Source organism: Callionymus lyra, chromosome 19, assembly GCF_982586985.1.
Source record: "Callionymus lyra chromosome 19, fCalLyr1.hap1.1, whole genome shotgun sequence".
Lineage (NCBI taxonomy): Eukaryota > Metazoa > Chordata > Actinopteri > Syngnathiformes > Callionymidae > Callionymus > Callionymus lyra.
The window spans coordinates 2,544,601-2,567,063 of NC_141836.1; the positions used below are offsets into that span (position 1 = coordinate 2,544,601).

Sequence of the window (22,463 nt, forward strand, 5' to 3'; positions counted from 1 at the left end):
TGCCTCATGTTGACGTGAAGCTTCAGGTTTGTGGTGTTGGATCGTCATGAAGACGTGATTCAACCTGAGATCTCATGAGTCCATGCGTTACAAGGTTCATTTCACAACCTCTTGACCCCAAACTGCAGGTGATTAGGAAACATTTAAAAAATGAAGAATTCTCAGAACATTCTTCGTGCCTCGACGTCTCATGTCTTCTGTTCTGGACGTCATTGAGAAACGAGGATCTTCTCATGATGTGTCGATGAACGATCTTTACGAACTGAATTCATCAGATCTTGTTGTTTAATTAACTTAAAACACAAGATCTGGGTTGTTTGTCAAAAGTTAAACACTTAACTTAAGTTTGTTTGTTGAGTTTGAACCTGAAGTCGTTCATCTTTGATCCTCAGGATCCATGTTTAGAAGCTGCTGCTCCGACGACCTCCAGGAGATCATGTGATCATGTGTTTATTCTATTAAAGAAGTTAAATCTGAAGAACAGACATTTAACACATTTGAAAGAAGACTTTGAGTTTGAAAACCTTTGCTTAAGAGAAGCAGCTCTTGAACCTCGGACTCGTGTGACTCTCAAGGCCCAGCAAACCTGTGGAACGAAGAGATTCTGAACGAGTCCCGACCTTCAACTGCTGACACCACAGACTGGAACAAGCTGTAGTTCATGGATTCAACGAATCCCACTATTTATGTTTGAGTCTAAATTACCCAGAACACCTAGAGTGCCACAAGCTGAGCGGGCGTGTCAGCGGCATCGAGGGCATCGAGGGCATCGAGGGCATCGAGGGCACAGAGGGCACAGCAGCACAGATGGTGTTGCTCACAGGGATGAAGAGGATTTTCTGCACTGCAGCTGACGGACGACAGAAAGACAGGAAATTGGAAAAGAGAAATGGTGGAGACTGTGGACGAGAGAATAGAAAGAACGCTGTGCAGACGAGTCGAGGCAAGAAGCAAATAAATAGAGATTGATTTGTTCAAAACATGCTGAGTCGACACAACACATGCTTTTCTATCGATGACTGACGATCAGGAGATTCTCTCCTGGAACCTCTGGACCACAAACTGACGAGCCTTTACATATATTTACAGAAACGATCTACTGACGCCAATGCAGTGGTCAGTGGCATTAGTTGGAACACTGCAGTGGTCAGTGGCATTAGTTGGAACACTGCAGTGGTCAGTGGTATTAGTTTGAACACTGCAGTGGTCAGTGGCATTAGTTTGAAAACTGCAGTGGTCAGTGGCATTAGTTTGAACACTGCAGTGGTCAGTGGCATTAGTTTGAACACTGCAGTGGTCAGTGGCATTAGTTTGAACACTGTGCAGTGGTCAGTGGCATTAGTTTGAACACTGTGTGCAGTGGTCAGTGGCATTAGTTTGAGCACTGCAGTGGTCAGTGGCATTAGTTTGAGCACTGCAGTGGTCAGTGGCATTAGTTTGAACACTGCAGTGGTCAGTGGCATTAGTTTGAACACTGCAGTGGTCAGTGGCATTAGTTTGAACACTGTGCAGTGGTCAGTGGTATTAGTTTGAAGTATGGCGGGTTGTGTTGTCGCACAAATGTTGTGTGTTAACACAGGTTTGTGAGTCGATGTCTCGTCACAGAGCTGATCCAGGACCAGGTTGAAGGTTCTGAGGAACAGTAGAGTAATAACTGAGTAATAACTGAGTAATAACTGATACTTTCTAACTTCACATTCAAAGATGGTGAACGTGTTAAAGTTTCAGCTTCAAGTTGAAGTCGCAGCTCATTGTTGTCATGACGACACACGTGTCGAGGCTTCCATCCTTTTGTTCCGAACATGACCTCAAGGCTTGTGCGACAGAGCGTCGCTGATCTGGGTGTGACGTCTCCACGGGGGGGCGAGACTTGAAGGTCGGTCAGGGATGAACGGGTCAGAGGCGAACAGAACGATCAGAACCATGGAGTGTTCGTCTCAGGAGCGTCTGCCGCGGTGGATCTGCTTCAGTCCAGGACTCGCAGGTTAGTTTCATCAGAGAACAAACTGCTGCCAGATTCATTTGTGTCGTGAATCTCGTGAGAAGATCCTGAAGGACTCGTGAACCATCATGTACTTCATAGATGTAAACATTCTGGAGGTTTTTATTGATTTATTAACAATTAACACTTGATGGAAAATGTTCTTCATAAAAAGAAACTAAGTTGAATGTTTTGAAAACAGTTCTGTGTGTTTGAGCTTCTGCTGCTCCTGGTTCTTCTGAGGCTCAGGTTTTAAACCTCCGTCCAGATGTTTGTCATGAGCGTCAGTAGAGCATCGACCAGAGATGGTTTCAGTGTGAAGGAGAATCAATGTTGATAAAGAGCAGCTGATGTTGGTGCTGAAGGTCTCGTTGAGAAACTCTTGATGTTCTATGAGCTTCATTTGATCATCTCTGCATAATCAGGAACATAAATGAAACTCCTCTTGATCCACCTTCATGGACACGAAAACTATCGTTTTCAAATGATACAGGAAGTTGCTGCACATTTACAGTATCTTGTGTTCTTGGTTCTTGGATCTTCATCCCTGACGTCATCAAAGGCTCGGAAAAGACAGAAAATGTCCTGTTTATCGTTAATTCTGTTACTTTGGTCTCTTGAATCATCAGTACTTTATCTTTTTAAATCTTTAGCCTCAAGTCTTGATTCAAAGCCTCAAATGTTCTTATCTTAGTGCCAACAAGTTGGTGACACGTTCAGTGTCATGAGAAGGTCCGGTGTCATGAGAAGGTCCGGTGTCATGAGAAGGTCCGGTGTCATGAGAAGGTCCAGGGTCATGAGAAGGTCCAGGGTCATGAGAAGGTCCAGTAGTAATTCCCCCTTTTCATCCATGAACTTCTGCTGAACTTTGCTTTGGTAACAGGATGAATGTAAACACGACGTTGTATTCTTGGTTCTGTTCGTCAGCTCTGGTCAGTTCTGAGTCACTTCTTCACACTGACCTTGATATAGTCCATGTGTGACGCGTCAGGAAGTCGTGCATTATTTAGCTGATGGTCAAGATGCTCAAGTGCTCAGAGTGTCCCTGTGGACTCTGCAGGTCCTGTGGACTCACAAAGGTTCTAGAGAGGCCAGTGAGTTCCTCAAGGCTCGTCTTCCAAACCATCTCGTCACTGTCTCGATGTGTGGTTTGAACATGAGTCGATGCGTCATCGACGAGTCTGAAGCTTCTAGTGTTTGTTTCTCCAGATCAATGCCAGGAACATGAAGCTCTCGACCATCTGTGGCAACAAACACTCATCAAACATTGATGCTCAGTGTCTGCAGTTGATGTTCGTATCTTCTGCAACAATGTTTGACACTTGGACCTCCTGGTCCTGAAGTTCTGGACTGAAGCCAGTGCAGTGATGTTTGTTTGTAGTTCGTTAAACTGATGTTTTAGATATTATATCATTAATATTCATAATATAAGTGAGTTTGTAACTGTTCATGTATATCAGTAATAACCAAGTCTGAAAGTTGTTAAAGTAAGACTTGTTAGATTTAAGTCCTGATCCTTACAAGTGTGTTCAGCTGATGTTGTCGAGTTTGAGTTGTGCGTTCGTCTTCTGTGATTTGTTTAACGTCATCAGTGATTTGTTTAACGTCATCAGTGATTTGTTTAATGTCATCAGTGATTTGTTTAACGTCATCAGTGATTTGTTTAATGTCATCAGTGATTTGTTTAATGTCATCAGTGATTTGTTTAACGTCATCAGTGATTTGTTTTAATGTAATCAGTGATTTGTTTAATGTCATCAGTGATTTGTTTAACGTCATCAGTGATTTGTTTTAATGTAATCAGTGATTTGTTTTAATGTCATCAGTGATTTGTTTTAATGTCATCAGTGATTTGTTTAATGTCATCAGTGATTTGTTTAACGTCATCAGTGATTTGTTTAATGTCATCAGTGATTTGTTTTAACGTCATCAGTGATTTGTTTAATGTCATCAGTGATTTGTTTTAATGTCATCAGTGATTTGTTTTAATGTCATCAGTGATTTGTTTTAACGTCATCAGTGATTTGTTTAATGTCATCAGTGATTTGTTTTAACGTCATCAGTGATTTGTTTAATGTCATCAGTGATTTGTTTTAATGTCATCAGTGATTTGTTTTAATGTCATCAGTGATTTGTTTTAATGTCATCAGTGATTTGTTTTAATGTCATCAGTGATTTGTTTTAATGTCATCAGTGATTTGTTTTAATGTCATCAGTGATTTGTTTTAATGTAATCAGTGATTTGTTTAATGTCATCAGTGATTTGTTTTAATGTAATCAGTGATTTGTTTAACGTCATCAGTGATTTGTTTAATGTCATCAGTGATTTGTTTTAATGTAATCAGTGATTTGTTTAACGTAATCAGTGATTTGTTTAACGTCATCAGTGATTTGTTTAACGTCATCAGTGATTTGTTTAATGTCATCAGTGATTTGTTTAACGTCATCAGTGATTTGTTTAATGTCATCAGTGATTTGTTTAATGTCATCAGTGATTTGTTTAATGTCATCAGTGATTTGTTTTAATGTCATCAGTGATTTGTTTAATGTCATCAGTGATTTGTTTAATGTCATCAGTGATTTGTTTTAATGTCATCAGTGATTTGTTTTAATGTCATCAGTGATTTGTTTTAATGTCATCAGTGATTTGTTTAATGTCATCAGTGATTTGTTTAATGTCATCAGTGATTTGTTTTAATGTCATCAGTGATTTGTTTTAATGTCATCAGTGATTTGTTTAATGTCATCAGTGATTTGTTTAATGTCATCAGTGATTTGTTTAATGTCATCAGTGATTTGTTTAATGTCATCAGTGATTTGTTTTAATGTCATCAGTGATTTGTTTTAATGTCATCAGTGATTTGTTTTAATGTCATCAGTGATTTGTTTTAATGTCATCAGTGATTTGTTTAATGTCATCAGTGATTTGTTTAATGTCATCAGTGATTTGTTTAACGTCATCAGTGATTTGTTTTAATGTCATCAGTGATTTGTTTTAATGTCATCAGTGATTTGTTTTAATGTCATCAGTGATTTGTTTAATGTCATCAGTGATTTGTTTAATGTCATCAGTGATTTGTTTTAATGTCATCAGTGATTTGTTTTAATGTCATCAGTGATTTGTTTTAATGTCATCAGTGATTTGTTTAATGTCATCAGTGATTTGTTTAATGTCATCAGTGATTTGTTTTAATGTCATCAGTGATTTGTTTTAATGTCATCAGTGATTTGTTTAATGTCATCAGTGATTTGTTTAACGTCATCAGTGATTTGTTTAATGTCATCAGTGATTTGTTTAATGTCATCAGTGATTTGTTTAATGTCATCAGTGATTTGTTTAATGTCATCAGTGATTTGTTTAACGTCATCAGTGATTTGTTTAATGTCATCAGTGATTTGTTTAATGTCATCAGTGATTTGTTTAACGTCATCAGTGATTAGTTTAACGTCATCAGTGATTAGTTTAATGTCATCAGTGATTTGTTTAACGTCATCAGTGATTAGTTTAACGTCATCAGTGATTAGTTTAACGTCATCAGTGATTTGCGTGTGCGTGCGTGATCATGACTCCATCATCATAGATACACACACGTGTGTGTATCTGCAGATCAGACACTCATGTGTTAAATGTTAAACACAAATAAACACAAACTTTGTCCAAAACTTAAATACAAATTGTTGTTATTATATTGTTATTATAGTTTATTGTTTACTTTCACTTCATTTATATTCAGCCTCAAACACTCACTGAGAACGACCTTCACCACTTGCTGAAGGTCGAACCTCTTCAGGCGATACACCTGCTCTCTGATTGGTCGACCCAAATTCGTCCAAAGACAAACAGAGCTTGAGGCGAAACTCGACCTCCACGATGTTCTTGAGCTCACAGTTGTAATAATCTTGTTGGAACACGTTCAGTTGTGTCTGTGAACAAGCTTTGATCCTGACCTTCGAGAATTCTTCTGCTTCATGTTTGACCTTCTAATCATGTTTTTGCTTCACACTTCCTGTCTGTCCTAACAACTTCCTGTCTGTACTCACCACACTTCCTGCCTGTCCTTGCCTCACTTCCTGTTTGTCCTGCTCCTCACTTCCTGTTTGTCCTCACCAAACTTCTTGTTTGTCCTGCTCCTCACTTCCTGTTTGTCCTGCTCCTCACTTCCTGTTTGTCCTCACCAAACTTCTTGTTTGTCCTGCTCCTCACTTCCTGTCTGTCCTGCTCCTCACTTCCTGTTTGTCCTCACCAAACTTCTTGTTTGTCCTGCTCCTCACTTCCTGTTTGTCCTGCTCCTCACTTCCTGTTTGTCCTCACCAAACTTCTTGTTTGTCCTGCTCCTCACTTCCTGTCTGTCCTGCTCCTCACTTCCTGCCTGTCCTGCTCATCACTTCCTGTCTGTCCTCACAACACTTCCTGTCTGTCCTGCTCCTCACTTCTTGTTTGTCCTGCTCCTCACTTCCTGTCTGTCCTGCTCCTCACTTCCTGTCTGTCCTGCTCCTCACTTCCTGTCGAAGAATCTTTGTTATTTAATTCACTTGAAGGACTTGGAACTGTAGAGAAAGACGACATGTATCCATGAGTATGATTACGTACAAATGTTAATTCCTCTTGTGTTCTCTCCCAGATCCGTCTCCTCACCAGAGGCTCCAGCCTCCAGCCACTGACCACTGCGACCTCAGCAGCCTGATGGACTTCAACTCTCCGGACGCCTCCCTGGACAAAGGTTTGTTCATGTCGAGAGACTTTAAAACGACATAAAAGTTTCTGTGTTGTAGGTAGTGAGGAGCAGGACGAGCAAGACGTGTGGTGAGGACAGACAGGAAGTTTGGTGAGGACAGACAGGAAGTGTGGTGAGGACAGACAGGAAGTGTGGTGAGGACAGACAGGAAGTGTGGTGAGGACAGACAGGAAGTGTGGTGAGGAGAGACAGGAAGTGTGGTGAGGACAGACAGGAAGTGTGGTGAGGACAGACAGGAAGTGTGGTGAGGAGAGACAGGAAGTGTGGTGAGGAGAGACAGGAAGTGTGGTGAGGAGAGACAGGAAGTGTGGTGAGGAGAGACAGGAAGTGTGGTGAGGAGAGACAGGAAGTGTGGTGAGGAGAGACAGGAAGTGTGGTGAGGAGAGACAGGAAGTGTGGTGAGGACAGACAGGAAGTGTGGTGAGGACAGACAGGAAATGTGAACAACCAGAAGAAAAAACACGAACAAAACATATTTTTTTCTTTTATAAACTTTTAAATTTTCTCATATTTATTTTTCCTTCAAATATATTTTATTTAGTATTTTCTTCCTTTTCTTTCAAATCTTTCAAATCGTTTTATTTATTTTAAAATCGTTATATTCGTCTCAACATCATCACATCCAGTAGATTTATTTCATGTGTTTTTGATTTATTTTCATTCGTCCATGTTTTCTTACATGTTTACAAACAAACAAATATAAACATGAAGACTTTGATGTTTGTTGATAAACAATCATTCGTCTCCAGACGATACAAACGTTTCTCATGATTCATCTTTAATCCACGTCTGGCCTCGTTTTCCTCTGAAGATTTAGATTCTGAGATAAGAAGCTCTTTTCAATCAGATCCGTGAAGATAAGAATAAACATCTCAACCAACTTCAGAACCTCCAGTGTGAAGGTTCTGATCCATCTGTACTGGTCCTCGTTTGTATAAACGTTTATTTAGAAACATTTCAAACATTCTTGTGTTGACATGATCCTCCAGAGCTTCTGTGGAACATCATGAAACACATGGAGGTCCAGATGTTTCATGATCCTCCAGAGCTTCTGTGGAACATCATGAAACACATGGAGGTCCAGATGTTTCACGATCCTCCAGAGCTTCTGTGGAACATCACGAAACACAAGGAGGTCCAGATGTTTCACGATCCTCCAGAGCTTCTGTGGAACATCTCGAAACACAAGGAGGTCCAGATGTTTCACGATCCTCCAGAGCTTCTGTGGAACATCTCGAAACACAAGGAGGTCCAGATGTTTCACGATCCTCTAGAGCTTCTGTGGAACATCACGAAACACAAGGAGGTCCAGATGTTTCACGGTCCTCCAGAGCTTCTGTGGAACATCACGAAACACAAGGAGGTCCAGATGTTTCACGATCCTCCAGAGCTTCTGTGGAACATCACGAAACACAAGGAGGTCCAGATGTTTCACGATCCTCCAGAGCTTCTGTGAACATCATGAAACACATGGAGGTCCAGATGTTTAATGATCCTCCAGAGCTTCTGTGGAACATCTGGAAAAACATGGAGGTCCAGATGTTTCACGATCCTCCAGAGCTTCTGTGGAACATCTGGAATAACATGGAGGTCCAGATGTTTCACGATCCTCCAGAGCTTCTGTGGAACATCTGGAAAAACATGGAGGTCCAGATGTTTCACGATCCTCCAGAGCTTCTGTGGAACATCTGGAAAAACATGGAGGTCCAGATGTTTCACGATCCTCCAGAGCTCCTCAGGAACATCTCGAAAAACATGGAGGTCCAGATGTTTCACGATCCTCCAGAGCTTCTGTGGAACATCTCGAAAAACATGGAGGTCCAGATGTGTTCTGTTGCTTCAAAAGTCAACGAATGTTATTGAATGTTATTCAAGTTGTGTTGACATTTGTAAACAAACATTTGTAAACAAATATTTGTAAACATTTGTAAACAAACAATTGTAAACAAACTGGACTTTTGGGGGAATGAAGTGTAGTGAAGCGTGTTCGGGTGAATCGTGTTCGGGTGGAGCGTGTTCGGGTGGAGCGTGTTCGGGTGGAGCGTGTTCGGGTGGAGCGTGTTCGGGGTGGAGCGTGTTCGGGGTGAAGCGTGTTCGGGTGGAGCGTGTTCGGGTGAATCGTGTTCAGGGTGAAGCGTGTTCGGGTGGAGCGTGTTCGGGTGGAGCGTGTTCGGGTGGAGCGTGTTCGGGTGGAGCGTGTTCGGGGTGAAGCGTGTTCGGGTGGAGCGTGTTCGGGTGGAGCGTGTTCGGGTGGAGCGTGTTCGGTTGGAGCGTGTTTAGGTGAAGCACGTTATGGTGAATCGTGTTCGGGTGGAGCGTGTGAGGGTAAGGCGTGTTGTGTCTGTGCAGGTGGTTCTACAGCTAAGAGAAGGACCTGGAAGGTGGAACATGTTGACGTCACATCAGGTGCTGATCTTCTGTTGCAGAGCTGCTGCGCGAGGAGGTGCTGCAGCTGCAGGACGAGGTGACTCTGCTGCGGCAGATGAAGGACATGTTGAGTAAAGACCTGGAGACTCAGGGAAGCTCGGCTGACCTTCTCTCCGTCACTGAGCTGCGGGTCCAGCTGGGCCAGAAGGAGCAGGATCTGGACCGAGCCAAGGAGGCCCTGCAAGGTGAGGGAGAACCAGGTCCACACACTCTGAAATGACACCTGTTGGTCTTTGACGTCATTTGGCCTTGAACATCCTAAACCTTATCTTGCTTCTAATTGGTTAGTATTACGTGGTTTCTTAATTCAATGAGTAAATTAAAGCCCTGGTGAACATGCTAACACTATTTCTAACATGAAAGCTAACACCGGAGCTAACACCGGAGCTAACACCGGAGCTAACACCGGAGCTAACACCGGGGCTAACACCAGAGCTAACATGAAAGCTAACACTATTTCTAACATGAAAGCTAACACCAGAGCTAACACCAAAGCTAACACCAAAGCTAACACCAGAGCTAACACCAGAGCTAACACCAGAGCTAACACCAGAGCTAACACCAGAGCTAACACCAGAGCTAACATGAAAGCTAACACCGGAGCTAACACCAGAGCTAACATGAAAGCTAACACCAGAGCTAACATGAAAGCTAACACCAGAGCTAACATGAAAGCTAACACCAGAGCTAACATGAAAGCTAACACCAGAGCTAACATGAAAGCTAACACCGGAGCTAACACCAGGGCTAACACCAGGGCTAACACCAGAGCTAACACCAGAGCTAACACCAGAGCTAACATGAAAGCTAACACCAGAGCTAACATGAAAGCTAACACCAGAGCTAACATGAAAGCTAACACCAGAGCTAACATGAAAGCTAACACCAGAGCTAACATGAAAGCTAACACCAGAGCTAACATGAAAGCTAACACCAGAGCTAACATGAAAGCTAACACCGGAGCTAATACCAGAGCTAACATGAAAGCTAACACCAGAGCTAACATGAAAGCTAACACCAGAGCTAACATGAAAGCTAACACCAGGGCTAACATGAAAGCTAACACCAGAGCTAACATGAAAGCTAACACCCGAACTAACATAAAAGCTAACACCAGGTCTAACATGAAAGCTAACACCAGAGCTTACATGAAAGCTAACACCAGAGCTAACACCAGGGCTAACATAAAAGCTAACACCAGTTCTAACATAAAAGCTAACACCAGAACTAACATGAAAGCTAACACCAGAGCTAACACCAGGGCTAACATGAAAGCTAACGCCAGAGCTAACATGAAAGCTAACACCAGAGCTATCACCAGAGCTAACACCAGTTCTAACATAAAAGCTAACACTAGAGCTAACATGAAAGCTAACACCAGAGCTAACACCAGAGCTAACACCAGAGCTAACACCAGTTCTAACATAAAAGCTAACACTAGAGCTAACATGAAAGCTAACATGTCAACTCTCCTGTCCATCCTCAGTCCTTCATCATTCGTTTGTAATCAAAGAACTAGTACAAGCGGAAACACAATAATGAAGCTTCTGCAGCAGATCAACAGAAAGGAAACAAAAGTTTTTATCTGCAGTTATTCTCAATAAACCACTTACTTTGCTTTCAAAAGAGCTTTTGTGAGCAGATAAAAAACACTTTGGAGATGTTGGAGTGTCAGCAGCAACGAAGGAACGATGCTGGTGCAGCTGTTCCTGAAAGAGTTCAGCAATGAACAAATATATATATTTAAAAAGAAAGATTTTACAAATATATGTATTTAAAACCATCTTATTAAAAATTCATAGATACAATAGATATAAAATAAACACAACATTAGCTACAGAGGTTTGATGTCATCATATGAAGGACAAGAGACTTCGTTCTGTCCATCATGTCTTCGATAGAAGCACCAACAGTGGGATCAGGATCTGAAGCTAAAAAGAGCCACTGAAGAGCGAACAGGTGCAGAGACTCAAAGACTCTTTCATTGACGTCCGGACAAGCTTTTCTCAAAAGGATGTTTGTTCTGATCCTTGGCAGCAGAAGAACCTTCTGGCTCAGAAGAACCGCCGAAGAACAGGTGGAAGAGAAAGTTGATGTTCAGCTCACGACTTCCTCTTTCATTCGTGCTTCTGTTCATCAAAGACCTTTTAACACTTATGTATGCGCTGGTCATCATGTATGTGCTGGTCATGATGTATGTGCTGGTCATGATGTATGTGCTGGTCATGATGTATGTGCTGGTCATCATGTATGTGCTGGTCATGATGTATGTGCTGGTCATGATGTATGTGCTGGTCATGATGTATGTGCTGGTCATCATGTATGTGCTGGTCATCATGTATATGTGGTCATCATGTATGTGCTGGTCATCATGTGTGTGTGGTCATCATGTGTGTGTGGTCATCATGTATGTGCTGGTCATCATGTGTGTGCTGGTCATCATGTGTGTGCTGGTCATCATGTATGTGCTGGTCATGATGTATGTGCTGGTCATCATGTATGTGCTGGTCATCATGTATATGTGGTCATCATGTATGTGCTGGTCATCATGTATGTGTGGTCATCATGTATGTGCTGGTCATCATGTATGTGCTGGTCATCATGTATGTGTGGTCATCATGTATGTGCTGGTCATCATGTATGTGCTCGTCATCATGTATGTGTGGTCATCATGTATGTGCTGGTCATCATGTATGTGTGGTCATCATGTATGTGCTGGTCATCATGTATGTGCTGGTCATCATGTATGTGCTGGTCATGATGTATGTGCTGGTCATGATGTATGTGCTGGTCATCATGTATGTGCTGGTCATCATGTATTTGCTGGTTATCATGTATGTGCTGGTCATCATGTGTGTGCTGGTCATCATGTATGTGCTGGTCATCATGTATGTGTGGTCATCATGTATGTGCTGGTCATCATGTATGTGCTGGTCATCATGTATGTGTGGTCATCATGTATGTGCTGGTCATCATGTATGTGCTGGTCATTATGTATGTGCTGGTCATCATGTATGTGTGGTCATTAGGTATGTGCTGGTCCTGATGTATGTGCTGGTCATCATGTATGTGCTGGTCATCATGTATGTGCTGGTCATCATGTATGTGCTGGTCATCATGTATGTGCTGGTCATCATGTATGTGCTGGTCATCGTGTGTGTGGTCATCATGTGTGTATGGTCATCATGTATGTGCTGGTCATCATGTATGTGCTGGTCATCATGTGTATGCTGGTCATGATGTATGTGCTGGTCATCATGTATGTGCTGGTCATCATGTATGTGCTGGTCATCATGTATGTGCTGGTCATCATGTATGTGCTGGTCATAATGTATGTGCTGGTCATCATGTATGTGTGGTCATCATGTATGTGCTGGTCATCATGTATGTGTGGTCATCATGTATGTGTGGTCATCATGTATGTGCTGGTCATGATGTATGTGCTGGTCATCATGTATGTGCTGGTCATCATGTATGTGTGGTCATCATTTATGTGCTGGTCATGATGTATGTGCTGGTCATGATGTATGTGCTGGTCATCATGTATGTGCTGGTCATCATGTATATGTGGTCATCATGTATGTGTGGTCATCATGTATGTGCTGGTCATTATGTATGTGCTGGTCATCATGTATGTGTGGTCATTAGGTATGTGCTGGTCCTGATGTATGTGCTGGTCATCATGTATGTGCTGGTCATCATGTATGTGCTGGTCATCATGTATGTGTGGTCATCATGTATGTGCTGGTCATCGTGTGTGTGGTCATCATGTGTGTATGGTCATCATGTATGTGCTGGTCATCATGTATGTGCTGGTCATCATGTATGTGCTGGTCATCATGTGTATGCTGGTCATCATGTGTATGCTGGTCATGATGTATGTGCTGGTCATCATGTATGTGCTGGTCATCATGTATATGTGGTCATCATGTATGTGCTGGTCATCATGTATGTGCTGGTCATAATGTATGTGCTGGTCATCATGTATGTGTGGTCATCATGTATGTGCTGGTCATCATGTATATGTGGTCATCATGTATGTGTGGTCATCATGTATGTGTGGTCATCATGTATGTGCTGGTCATGATGTATGTGCTGGTCATCATGTATGTGCTGGTCATCATGTATGTGCTGGTCATGATGTATGTGCTGGTCATCATTTATGTGCTGGTCATCATTTATGTGCTGGTCATCATGTATGTGTGGTCATCATTTATGTGCTGGTCATGATGTTTGTGCTGGTCATGATGTATGTGCTGGTCATCATGTATGTGCTGGTCATCATGTATGTGCTGGTCATCATGTATGTGCTGGTCATCATGTATATGTGGTCATCATGTATGTGCTGGTCATCGTGTGTGTGGTCATCATGTGTGTATGGTCATCATGTATGTGCTGGTCATCATGTATGTGCTGGTCATCATGTGTATGCTGGTCATGATGTATGTGCTGGTCATCATGTATGTGCTGGTCATCATGTAAGTGCTGGTCATCATGTATGTGCTGGTCATCATGTATGTGCTGGTCATAATGTATGTGCTGGTCATCATGTATGTGTGGTCATCATGTATGTGCTGGTCATCATGTATGTGTGGTCATCATGTATGTGCTGGTCATCATGTATGTGCTGGTCATCATGTATGTGCTGGTCATCATGTATGTGTGGTCATCATTTATGTGCTGGTCATGATGTATGTGCTGGTCATGATGTATGTGCTGGTCATCATGTATGTGCTGGTCATCATGTATATGTGGTCATCATGTATGTGTGGTCATCATGTATGTACTGGTCATCATGTATGTGCTGGTCATTATGTATGTGCTGGTCATCATGTATGTGTGGTCATTAGGTATGTGCTGGTCCTGATGTATGTGCTGGTCATCATGTATGTGCTGGTCATCATGTATGTGCTGGTCATCATGTATGTGTGGTCATCATGTATGTGCTGGTCATCGTGTGTGTGGTCATCATGTGTGTATGGTCATCATGTATGTGTGGTCATCATTTATGTGCTGGTCATGATGTTTGTGCTGGTCATGATGTATGTGCTGGTCATCATGTATGTGCTGGTCATCATGTATGTGCTGGTCATCATGTATATGTGGTCATCATGTATGTGCTGGTCATCATGTATGTGCTGGTCATCATGTATGTGTGGTCATCATGTATGTGCTGGTCATCATGTATGTGTGGTCATCATGTATGTGTGGTCATCATGTATGTGCTGGTCATGATGTATGTGCTGGTCATGATGTATGTGCTGGTCATCATGTATGTGCTGGTCATCATGTATGTGCTGGTCATGATGTATGTGCTGGTCATCATTTATGTGCTGGTCATCATTTATGTGCTGGTCATCATGTATGTGTGGTCATCATTTATGTGCTGGTCATGATGTTTGTGCTGGTCATGATGTATGTGCTGGTCATCATGTATGTGCTGGTCATCATGTATGTGCTGGTCATCATGTATATGTGGTCATCATGTATGTGCTGGTCATCATGTATGTGCTGGTCATCATGTATGTGCTGGTCATCATGTATGTGTGGTCATCATGTATGTGCTGGTCATCATGTATGTGTGGTCATCATGTATGTATGGTCATCATGTATGTGCTGGTCATCATGTATGTGTGGTCATCATGTATGTGTGGTCATCATTTATGTGCTGGTCATCATGTATGTGTGGTCATCATGTATGTGCTGGTCATCATGTATGTGCTGGTCATCATGTATGTGCTGGTCATCATGTATATGTGGTCATCATGTATGTGTGGTCATCATGTATGTGTGGTCATCATGTATGTGCTGGTCATCATGTATGTGCTGGTCATCATTTATGTGCTGGTCATCATGTATGTGTGGTCATCATTTATGTGCTGGTCATCATGTATGTGCTGGTCATGATGTATGTGCTGGTCATCATGTATGTGCTGGTCATCATGTGTGTGCTGGTCATCATGTATGTGCTGGTCATCATGTATGTGCTGGTCATCATGTATGTGCTGGTCATCATGTATGTGTGGTCATCATGTATGTGTGGTCATCATGTATGTGCTGGTCATCATGTATGTGTGGTCATCATGTATGTGTGGTCATCATGTATGTGCTGGTCATCATGTATGTGTGGTCATCATGTATGTATGGTCATCATGTATGTGCTGGTCATCATGTATGTGTGGTCATCATGTATGTGTGGTCATCATTTATGTGCTGGTCATCATGTATGTGTGGTCATCATGTATGTGCTGGTCATCATGTATGTGCTGGTCATCATGTATGTGCTGGTCATCATGTATATGTGGTCATCATGTATGTGTGGTCATCATGTATGTGTGGTCATCATGTATGTGCTGGTCATCATGTATGTGCTGGTCATCATTTATGTGCTGGTCATCATGTATGTGTGGTCATCATTTATGTGCTGGTCATCATGTATGTGCTGGTCATCATGTATGTGCTGGTCATCATGTATGTGCTCGTCATCATGTATGTGTGGTCATCATTTATGTGCTGGTCATCATGTATGTGCTGGTCATGATGTATGTGCTGGTCATCATGTGTGTGCTGGTCATCATGTATGTGCTGGTCATCATGTATGTGCTGGTCATCATGTATGTGCTGGTCATCATGTATGTGCTGGTCATCATGTATGTGCTGGTCATGATGTATGTGCTGGTCATCATGTGTGTGTGGTCATCATGTATGTGCTGGTCATCATGTATGTGCTGGTCATCATGTATGTGCTGGTCATCATGTATGTGTGGTCATCATGTATGTGCTGTCATGATGTATGTGCTGGTCATGATGTATGTGCTGGTCATCATTTATGTGCTGGTCATCATGTATGTGTGGTCATCATTTATGTGCTGGTCATGATGTATGTGCTGGTCATGATGTATGTGTGGTCATCATGTATGTGCTGGTCATCATGTATGTGCTGGTCATCATGTATGTGCTGGTCATCATGTATGTGCTGGCCATCATGTATGTGCTCGTCATCATGTATGTGTGGTCATCATTTATGTGCTGGTCATCATGTATGTGCTGGTCATGATGTATGTGCTGGTCATGATGTATGTGCTGGTCATGATGTATGTGCTGGTCATGATGTATGTGCTGGTCATCATGTATGTGCTGGTCATCATGTATGTGCTGGTCATCATGTATGTTCACCAGCCTCGTCTCTCATGGAGCAGAAGAAACTCTTGTTCTTGTAAATGAAAGAAAAGAAAGATGAGAATTAATGACATTTAATCACATGTTTGTAAACAAAGAATGTTTTCATCTCTAAAGCAGGTGAAGGTTGTTTGTCAAACGTACACCTCAGTGATCTTCTCGTCTCCACAGCCATGAAGTCCGACCGCAAGCGTCTGAGGTCCGAGAAGGCGGATCTGGCCAATCAGATGCAGCAGCTCTACGCCACGCTGGAGAGCCGTGAGGAGCAGCTCCGGGACTTCATCCGCAACTACGACCAGCACAGAAAAGTAGGTGAAGATCCTGCAGGTGTTTCTTCCTTCAGAGCGTCTCCTGCTTTCATTCCTTCAGTAACATTATGACCACCCTGAGAACGTCTAAACATGTGAGGAACATGATGACCAGTGTTTGAGCTTCTGACTCGCGAGCTCTTCCACCAGGAGAGCGAAGATGCAGTGAAGACTCTGGCCCAGGACAAGGACCTCCTGGAGAGGGAGAAGTGGGACCTGAGGCGACAAACCAAAGAGGCCACTGAGCACACTGGGATGCTCCGGTCTCAGCTGGACCTCAAGGAGAACCGGATCAAGGAGCTGGAGGCAGAACTGGCCATGGTGAGGACGAGGCGAGTGTGAAGAGTGTGTGTCGTGAAGATGAAGGTTTATCTTCTGTAGTGCCCTCAAGTTGATTCCTCCTCGCTCCAGCAGAAGGTTGTAAACTCCCTCATGTCTCCAACCCCCAGATGAGTAACTGTCTCAGTCAGAGAATGGAAGTCCGGGTCTTTGAGCGGGACAGAGACTTCTCCCCCAGAGTTCTGGCGGTAAGATGGTGATGAGATCCTGATCCTGGTCCTGCGGTGACGAGTCAAACGCTCGCCAATGTTCCTCTGATGGTTCCTGACCATGACTCTCGTGTTTCCATCATTGACGGTGTTTGTATCTGAACGTCTTCACCTGAAGAACATCATGTTTTCTTTGAAGGCCAAACAGTCTCTGTCCACGCTGACCAAGGACGTTCCCAAGCGACACTCTCTGGCGATGCCCGCTGAGACGGTCGTCAACGGCAACAACCAGGAGTGGGTGATGCAGGCGGACCTGCCACTGACCGCTGCCATCAGACAGAGCCAGCAGACGCTGTACAGCGACAGACAAGGTAGTGGACGCTCGTCATCACACGCGTGTGCGAGCCTCATGTCATCATGTGACGTGTGCGTCCACCACATTGTGTGTCCACCACATTGTGTGTCCACCACATTGTGTGTCCACAAACACATTTGTGTAATTGAAGTTAATCCCAGATTATAATCCACTATTTTATTCCTTCGTTACTTCAAACATCTCAGTTATAAACTTTATTTTCAAATGTTCTTCTTGCTATCATGGTTGCCTAGCAACACCAGGTAGTCTTGGGCCGTTGTTCACTAAAAGTCACGACCTTTAGGTTTATCTTGTTCCCTCTCATCACGCTCAGTGGCCGCCGTGCGAGTGAGTCCATGTCACTCACGCCAGCCGTCAATCATCTCCGACGCCTCGGCTGTGGAGGCAGAACGTTCATCCGCGAGCGACATCAACTCACCGCGTCATCGGACTCACTCCCTCTGCAATGTAAGAGCTGCTGACCTCTGCTGACCACCATTGACCTCTGCTGACCTCAGCTGACCACCATTGACCTCTGCTGACCTCTGCTGACCACCATTGACCTCTGCTGACCACCATTGACCTCTGCTGACCACCATTGACCTCTGCTGACCACATTTGACCTCTGCTGACCAGCATTGACCTCTGCTGACCACCATTGACCTCTGCTGACCACATTTGACCTCTGCTGACCACCATTGACCTCTGCTGACCACATTTGACCACTGCTGACCAGCATTGACCTCTGCTGATCACCATTGACCTCTGATGACCACATTTGACCTCTGCTGACCAGCATTGACCTCTGCTGACCACATTTGACCTCTGCTGACCACATTTGACCTCTGCTGACCACCATTGACCTCTGCTGACCACCATTGACCTCTGCTGACCACATTTGACCTCTGCTGACCACCATTGACCTCTGCTGACCACATTTGACCTCTGCTGACCAGTATTGACCACTGATGATCTCTACTGACCTTTGGTGACCTCTGGTCACCTCTAATGACCTCTGCTGACCAGCATTGACCACTGATGATCTCTACTGACCTTTGGTGACCTCTGGTCACCTCTAATGACCTCTGCTCCTCCTCATGGCTTCCTGGCTGATAATCATCCGAACTCTTCCTGCTGACATCACTTCCTGTGACCTGCTTCTTCTTCTGCGTCTGCAGTCTCTGGAGGACCTGGAGGTGTCCAAGTGTAAGAAGAAGAAGGAGAAGATGGTTCTGGGCTCGTTGTCTCGGGTCTTCGCTCGAGGGAAGCAGCGCAAGTCTCTGGACCCGGGTCTGTTCGACGGTACACAAGACCTTTACCTAGAAGAAGACGCAGACTGGTAACACACACGCCTGGAGACTCACAACAGACGCACACTTGTGTTTCTACACAATCATGGACTCGTGAAGAACTGCTGAGCCTGTAAATAACCTTTGTGTCCATGTTGTAGTCCCGTCATCCTGACCTTTGACCTCCTCACTGTCGGTTCATCTCCATCGTGTCCTGAGGGTCCGACTCACAATGAAACGTTCCCGCGCCAGAGTGTGAAGATGTGTCTCTGAAGGTCTTTAGATGTTCAGACCAGAATCCAAACATCTCGTCCAGACTCACTAACTAAAGGTCGCGGAAGGTTTTTTCAAGGTCAAACCAATGATGACCTCAGGTTTCTAAAGGGCGCCCCCTGCAGGACGAGGAAAGAAACACTTCTGTGACTGATTCAAAACATGTTTCACTTCCGGGTGAAAGTCAAGTTTAATGAATCTCTCTGGCGCCCTCTAGTGTCCACTGTGTCCACACGCAGGCCGAGAGGTTCATTTATGATTTATTGAGATTATATCATTTAATCATAGAATCATGAACTTAATCACTAATTAAAGAATATGGACACTGGCCATAACATTATGACACTGGTCATAATTTTATGGCCAGTTAATGATTCTGTCTTCAGTGGTCATAATGTTACGGCTGAACATCAGAAGTTAAAGATCTTCATGAACACGTGACTTTCTTTTCACTTTTCATGTTTTTGTAAATGAATAAGTTATTATTATTGTTCTTATAATAAGTTATTATTGTTATTATTATAAGTTATTACTATTTTTTCTTATGATGCAAGAGTTTTATTCAAATGTTTAAAGTCTGAATAGAGACTATTTTAAAATAAAATAATGAGTTGTCTGTGTTTCTCTAACCTTTATTCACTCGCTTCCTCTCTTTCTTCACTCGCTTCCTCTCTTTCTTCACTCGCTTCCTCTCCTCTTTCATCACTCGCTTCCTCTCCTCTTTCATCACTCTCTTCCTCTCCTCTTTCTTCACTTGCTTCCTCTCTTTCTTCACTCGCTTCCTCTCTTTCTTCACTCGCTTCCTCTCCTCTTTATTCACTCGCTTCCTCTCCTCTTTATTCACTCGCTTCCTCTCCTCTTTCATCACTCGCTTCCTCTCCTCTTTCTTCACTCGCTTTCTCTCCTCTTTCTTCACTCGCTTCCTCTCCTCTTTCATCACTCTCTTCCTCTCCTCTTTCTTCACTTGCTTCCTCTCCTCTTTCATCACTCTCTTCCTCTCCTCTTTCTTCACTCGCTTTCTCTCCTCTTTCATCACTCGCTTCCTCTCCTCTTTCATCACTCTCTTCCTCTCCTCTTTCTTCACTCGCTTTCTCTCCTCTTTCTTCACTCGCTTCCTCTCCTCTTTCATCACTCGCTTTCTCTCCTCTTTCTTCACTCGCTTCCTCTCCTCTTTCATCACTCGCTCCACACACAAGTGTTGCTACTGTTTCAACTTCTTGTCATGATGTCTTCGAGCTGTGTCGCCACCTAGTGGACATGTCGTGTCACTTGTCAGCGATGATTCTGAAGATCAATGAACTTTCACTCCTCAGTGAACTCAGCAGCACCTCTGACCCCTCACTCAGTCTTCCTCACACACCCACGCAGACTCGGACCGCCTCAATCTGAGCCCGTGTGACGGGCCCGAGGAGCAGCTGGACCGGCTCCAGCAGGTGGACCTGGCCCGGTCCAGACCCATGTCTGAGTGGCGGGCCGGCACCGTGCAGGCCTGGCTGGAGGTCGTCATGGCGATGCCCATGTACATCCGCTCGTGCAGCGAGAACGTCAAGAGCGGGAAGGTAGAAGATGTCGAGCCGCCGTGGCCTTCATGCAAGAGCTGCTGGTTCTGTGCAGGTTCTTCTGGGCCTCACGGACGAGGACCTGGAGGTCGGTCTGGGGGTCGTCAATCACATGCATCGCCGGAAACTACGCTTGGCCATCGAGGACTACAGAGACGCCGAGGACGGGCGAGGGTGAGTGACCTTCTCACTGGCTCGACCCGACAGGCGTTCGTAATGTTTTGGCTGTCGGTCAGCTTGTCCAGAGCAGGAGACCTGGACCACCACTGGGTGGCGCAGGCGTGGCTCAGCGACGTGGGTCTGCCTCAGTACTCGCAGTCCTTCCACTCGCAGCTGGTGGACGGACGTCTGCTCGAGTCCCTGACCCCCCGCGACCTTGAGCGTCACCTCAACGTCACCAAGAAGTTCCACCAGGTCAGTCTCCTGCTGGCGGTCCAGCTGCTGCACTCGCTGGACTTCGACAAGGAGGTGAGAGGTCACGATTCATGGGGAGCTCAGAGCTGTCAGTCAAACATGACCTTCTACGTCTCAGCTGAAGGACGTCATATCTTCACGCGAGAGGAACGTTCACTGCTGGACCTTCTAAGAAGTCGTGGCAGCAGAACGTGACCTTGACGAGTAGAAACCTCGTATCGTCTCCATAACTGCAGCTCGTGCTTCACATCAAACATCTCAGAGGCTTCAAGGTCATCATGAGGTGCATCGTAGTGTTGACCAACATCTACATACAGACAAAACAGTTGAAGGTCGAGAGAAGAACCTTAACCAGATGATTATAATCCTTTGACTGACGGCTCTGAGCTGCTGAGAGATTTATATTTGAATACATTTAATATTTTCATAAATTCAATTTTAAATGCGTTTTTTATTTTTTTCCTTTTTTCATGAATTCCAATGATAACCTTGAGTTGTGTCTGGGTCAAAGGTCAGGGTTCACCATGTGTGTGTCGTGCAGGCGCTCCAGGCTCGCAGGCTCCACAGCGACCACGAGAACGTGGACCCGCTGGTGTGGACGTCCCAGCGAGTCCTCAAGTGGGTCCGAGACATCGACCTGAAGGTGACCTTGAACACGCGACCTTGAGTCTCCTCCGATCTACTCCTCGAACCTGAGCTCAGAGCTTGTGTGTCCAGGAGTTTTCTGACAATCTCGCAGGTCGTGGAGTTCACGGAGCCGTCATAGTATTAGACCCCGCCTTCACCACGGAAACCATGGCAACGATGTTGGGCATCCCCGGCAACAAACGCATGGTTCGACGCCACCTGGTGGAGGAGATGAGCGACCTCATGGGCGCCGCCAGGTGAGAAGGTCAGGAAGGTCGTTCCACGATTCCAACGTCTCTGTGACCGGCAGGAGCGACGGCCGCCATGGCGGGTCCGACCCGGGGACGCCGCGGCGCTCGTCCGGTCGGTGGAGCCGCGGAGATGAGGGCTCGCTGAGGAGGACACCTGTCCAGGTGAGTCACGAAGGTTCCTCTGGTGTCATGGATTCATCTTCACGCTGCTCGCAGACTCCGACACGTTACAGCCCGAAAGGTCGCGACGGTGGAGATTTCAGTTGCCATGGCAACCACGGTTCCCTCCCCCAGGACCCCGGAGACCAGAGAAGCCCCGCCCACAGCGGCATGTGACCCGTGCAAACGTTTCCTGTGAGGGGGAAGGATTTAAGTGCGACACGGACTGTCATTCAACTGTCACTCACATCAGCACCAAGATCGTGTTGCTATGGAAACAACAAGATGAAAACATGATCAATTGAAAATGTTTATTCTAGTTTGAATCTGCTTCAGGGTGTCCCCTGCCTCTCGCCCTCAGGAGCTGGGACAGCGCTGAATGAAGAAAATACTACAATAAATACATGAAACAAATTT

General features: G+C 44.5%; 2 protein-coding genes across 5 annotated transcripts in view; both read left to right on the top strand.

Annotated features, from left to right (window-relative positions):
* Positions 1–21,760, top strand: part of LOC148058923 (kazrin-like) — a 38,070-nt gene extending 16,310 nt beyond the window's left edge. Inside the window, exons 4-15 of one of the 4 annotated variants that reach the window (XM_087781926.1) lie at positions 6,604–6,702; positions 9,144–9,329; positions 16,495–16,631; positions 16,782–16,952; positions 17,081–17,158; positions 17,319–17,490; positions 17,809–17,942; positions 18,653–18,776; positions 20,405–20,595; positions 20,651–20,769; positions 20,832–21,063; positions 21,551–21,760. In XM_087781926.1, coding sequence (XP_087638052.1) covers positions 6,604–6,702; positions 9,144–9,329; positions 16,495–16,631; positions 16,782–16,952; positions 17,081–17,158; positions 17,319–17,490; positions 17,809–17,942; positions 18,653–18,776; positions 20,405–20,595; positions 20,651–20,769; positions 20,832–21,063; positions 21,551–21,676 — 1,769 coding nt within the window. In that variant the 3' untranslated portion in view covers positions 21,677–21,760. The other 3 variants (XM_087781925.1, XM_087781927.1, XM_087781928.1) reach the window with 3 other exon arrangements.
* On the top strand, positions 21,697–22,463 carry LOC148058924 (uncharacterized). The gene is made up of 3 exons (XM_087781929.1): positions 21,697–21,893; positions 21,947–22,049; positions 22,104–22,463. The coding sequence occupies exons 1-3, from the start codon at positions 21,805–21,807 to the stop codon at positions 22,221–22,223; spliced, it is 312 nt and encodes a 103-aa protein (XP_087638055.1). The 5' UTR covers positions 21,697–21,804; the 3' UTR covers positions 22,224–22,463.

What these genes read in the sequence shown, in the direction of transcription:
- LOC148058924 (XM_087781929.1), top strand. Translation starts at nt 21,805, where the DNA reads ATGGCAACGATGTTGGGCATCCCCGGCAACAAACGCATGGTTCGACGC. An exon ending in GACCTCATGGGCGCCGCCAG is followed by an intron (nt 21,894 to 21,946) that starts GTGAGAAGGTCA and finishes TGTGACCGGCAG; the next exon opens with GAGCGACGGCCGCCATGGCG. An exon ending in TGAGGAGGACACCTGTCCAG is followed by an intron (nt 22,050 to 22,103) that starts GTGAGTCACGAA and finishes CGCTGCTCGCAG; the next exon opens with ACTCCGACACGTTACAGCCC.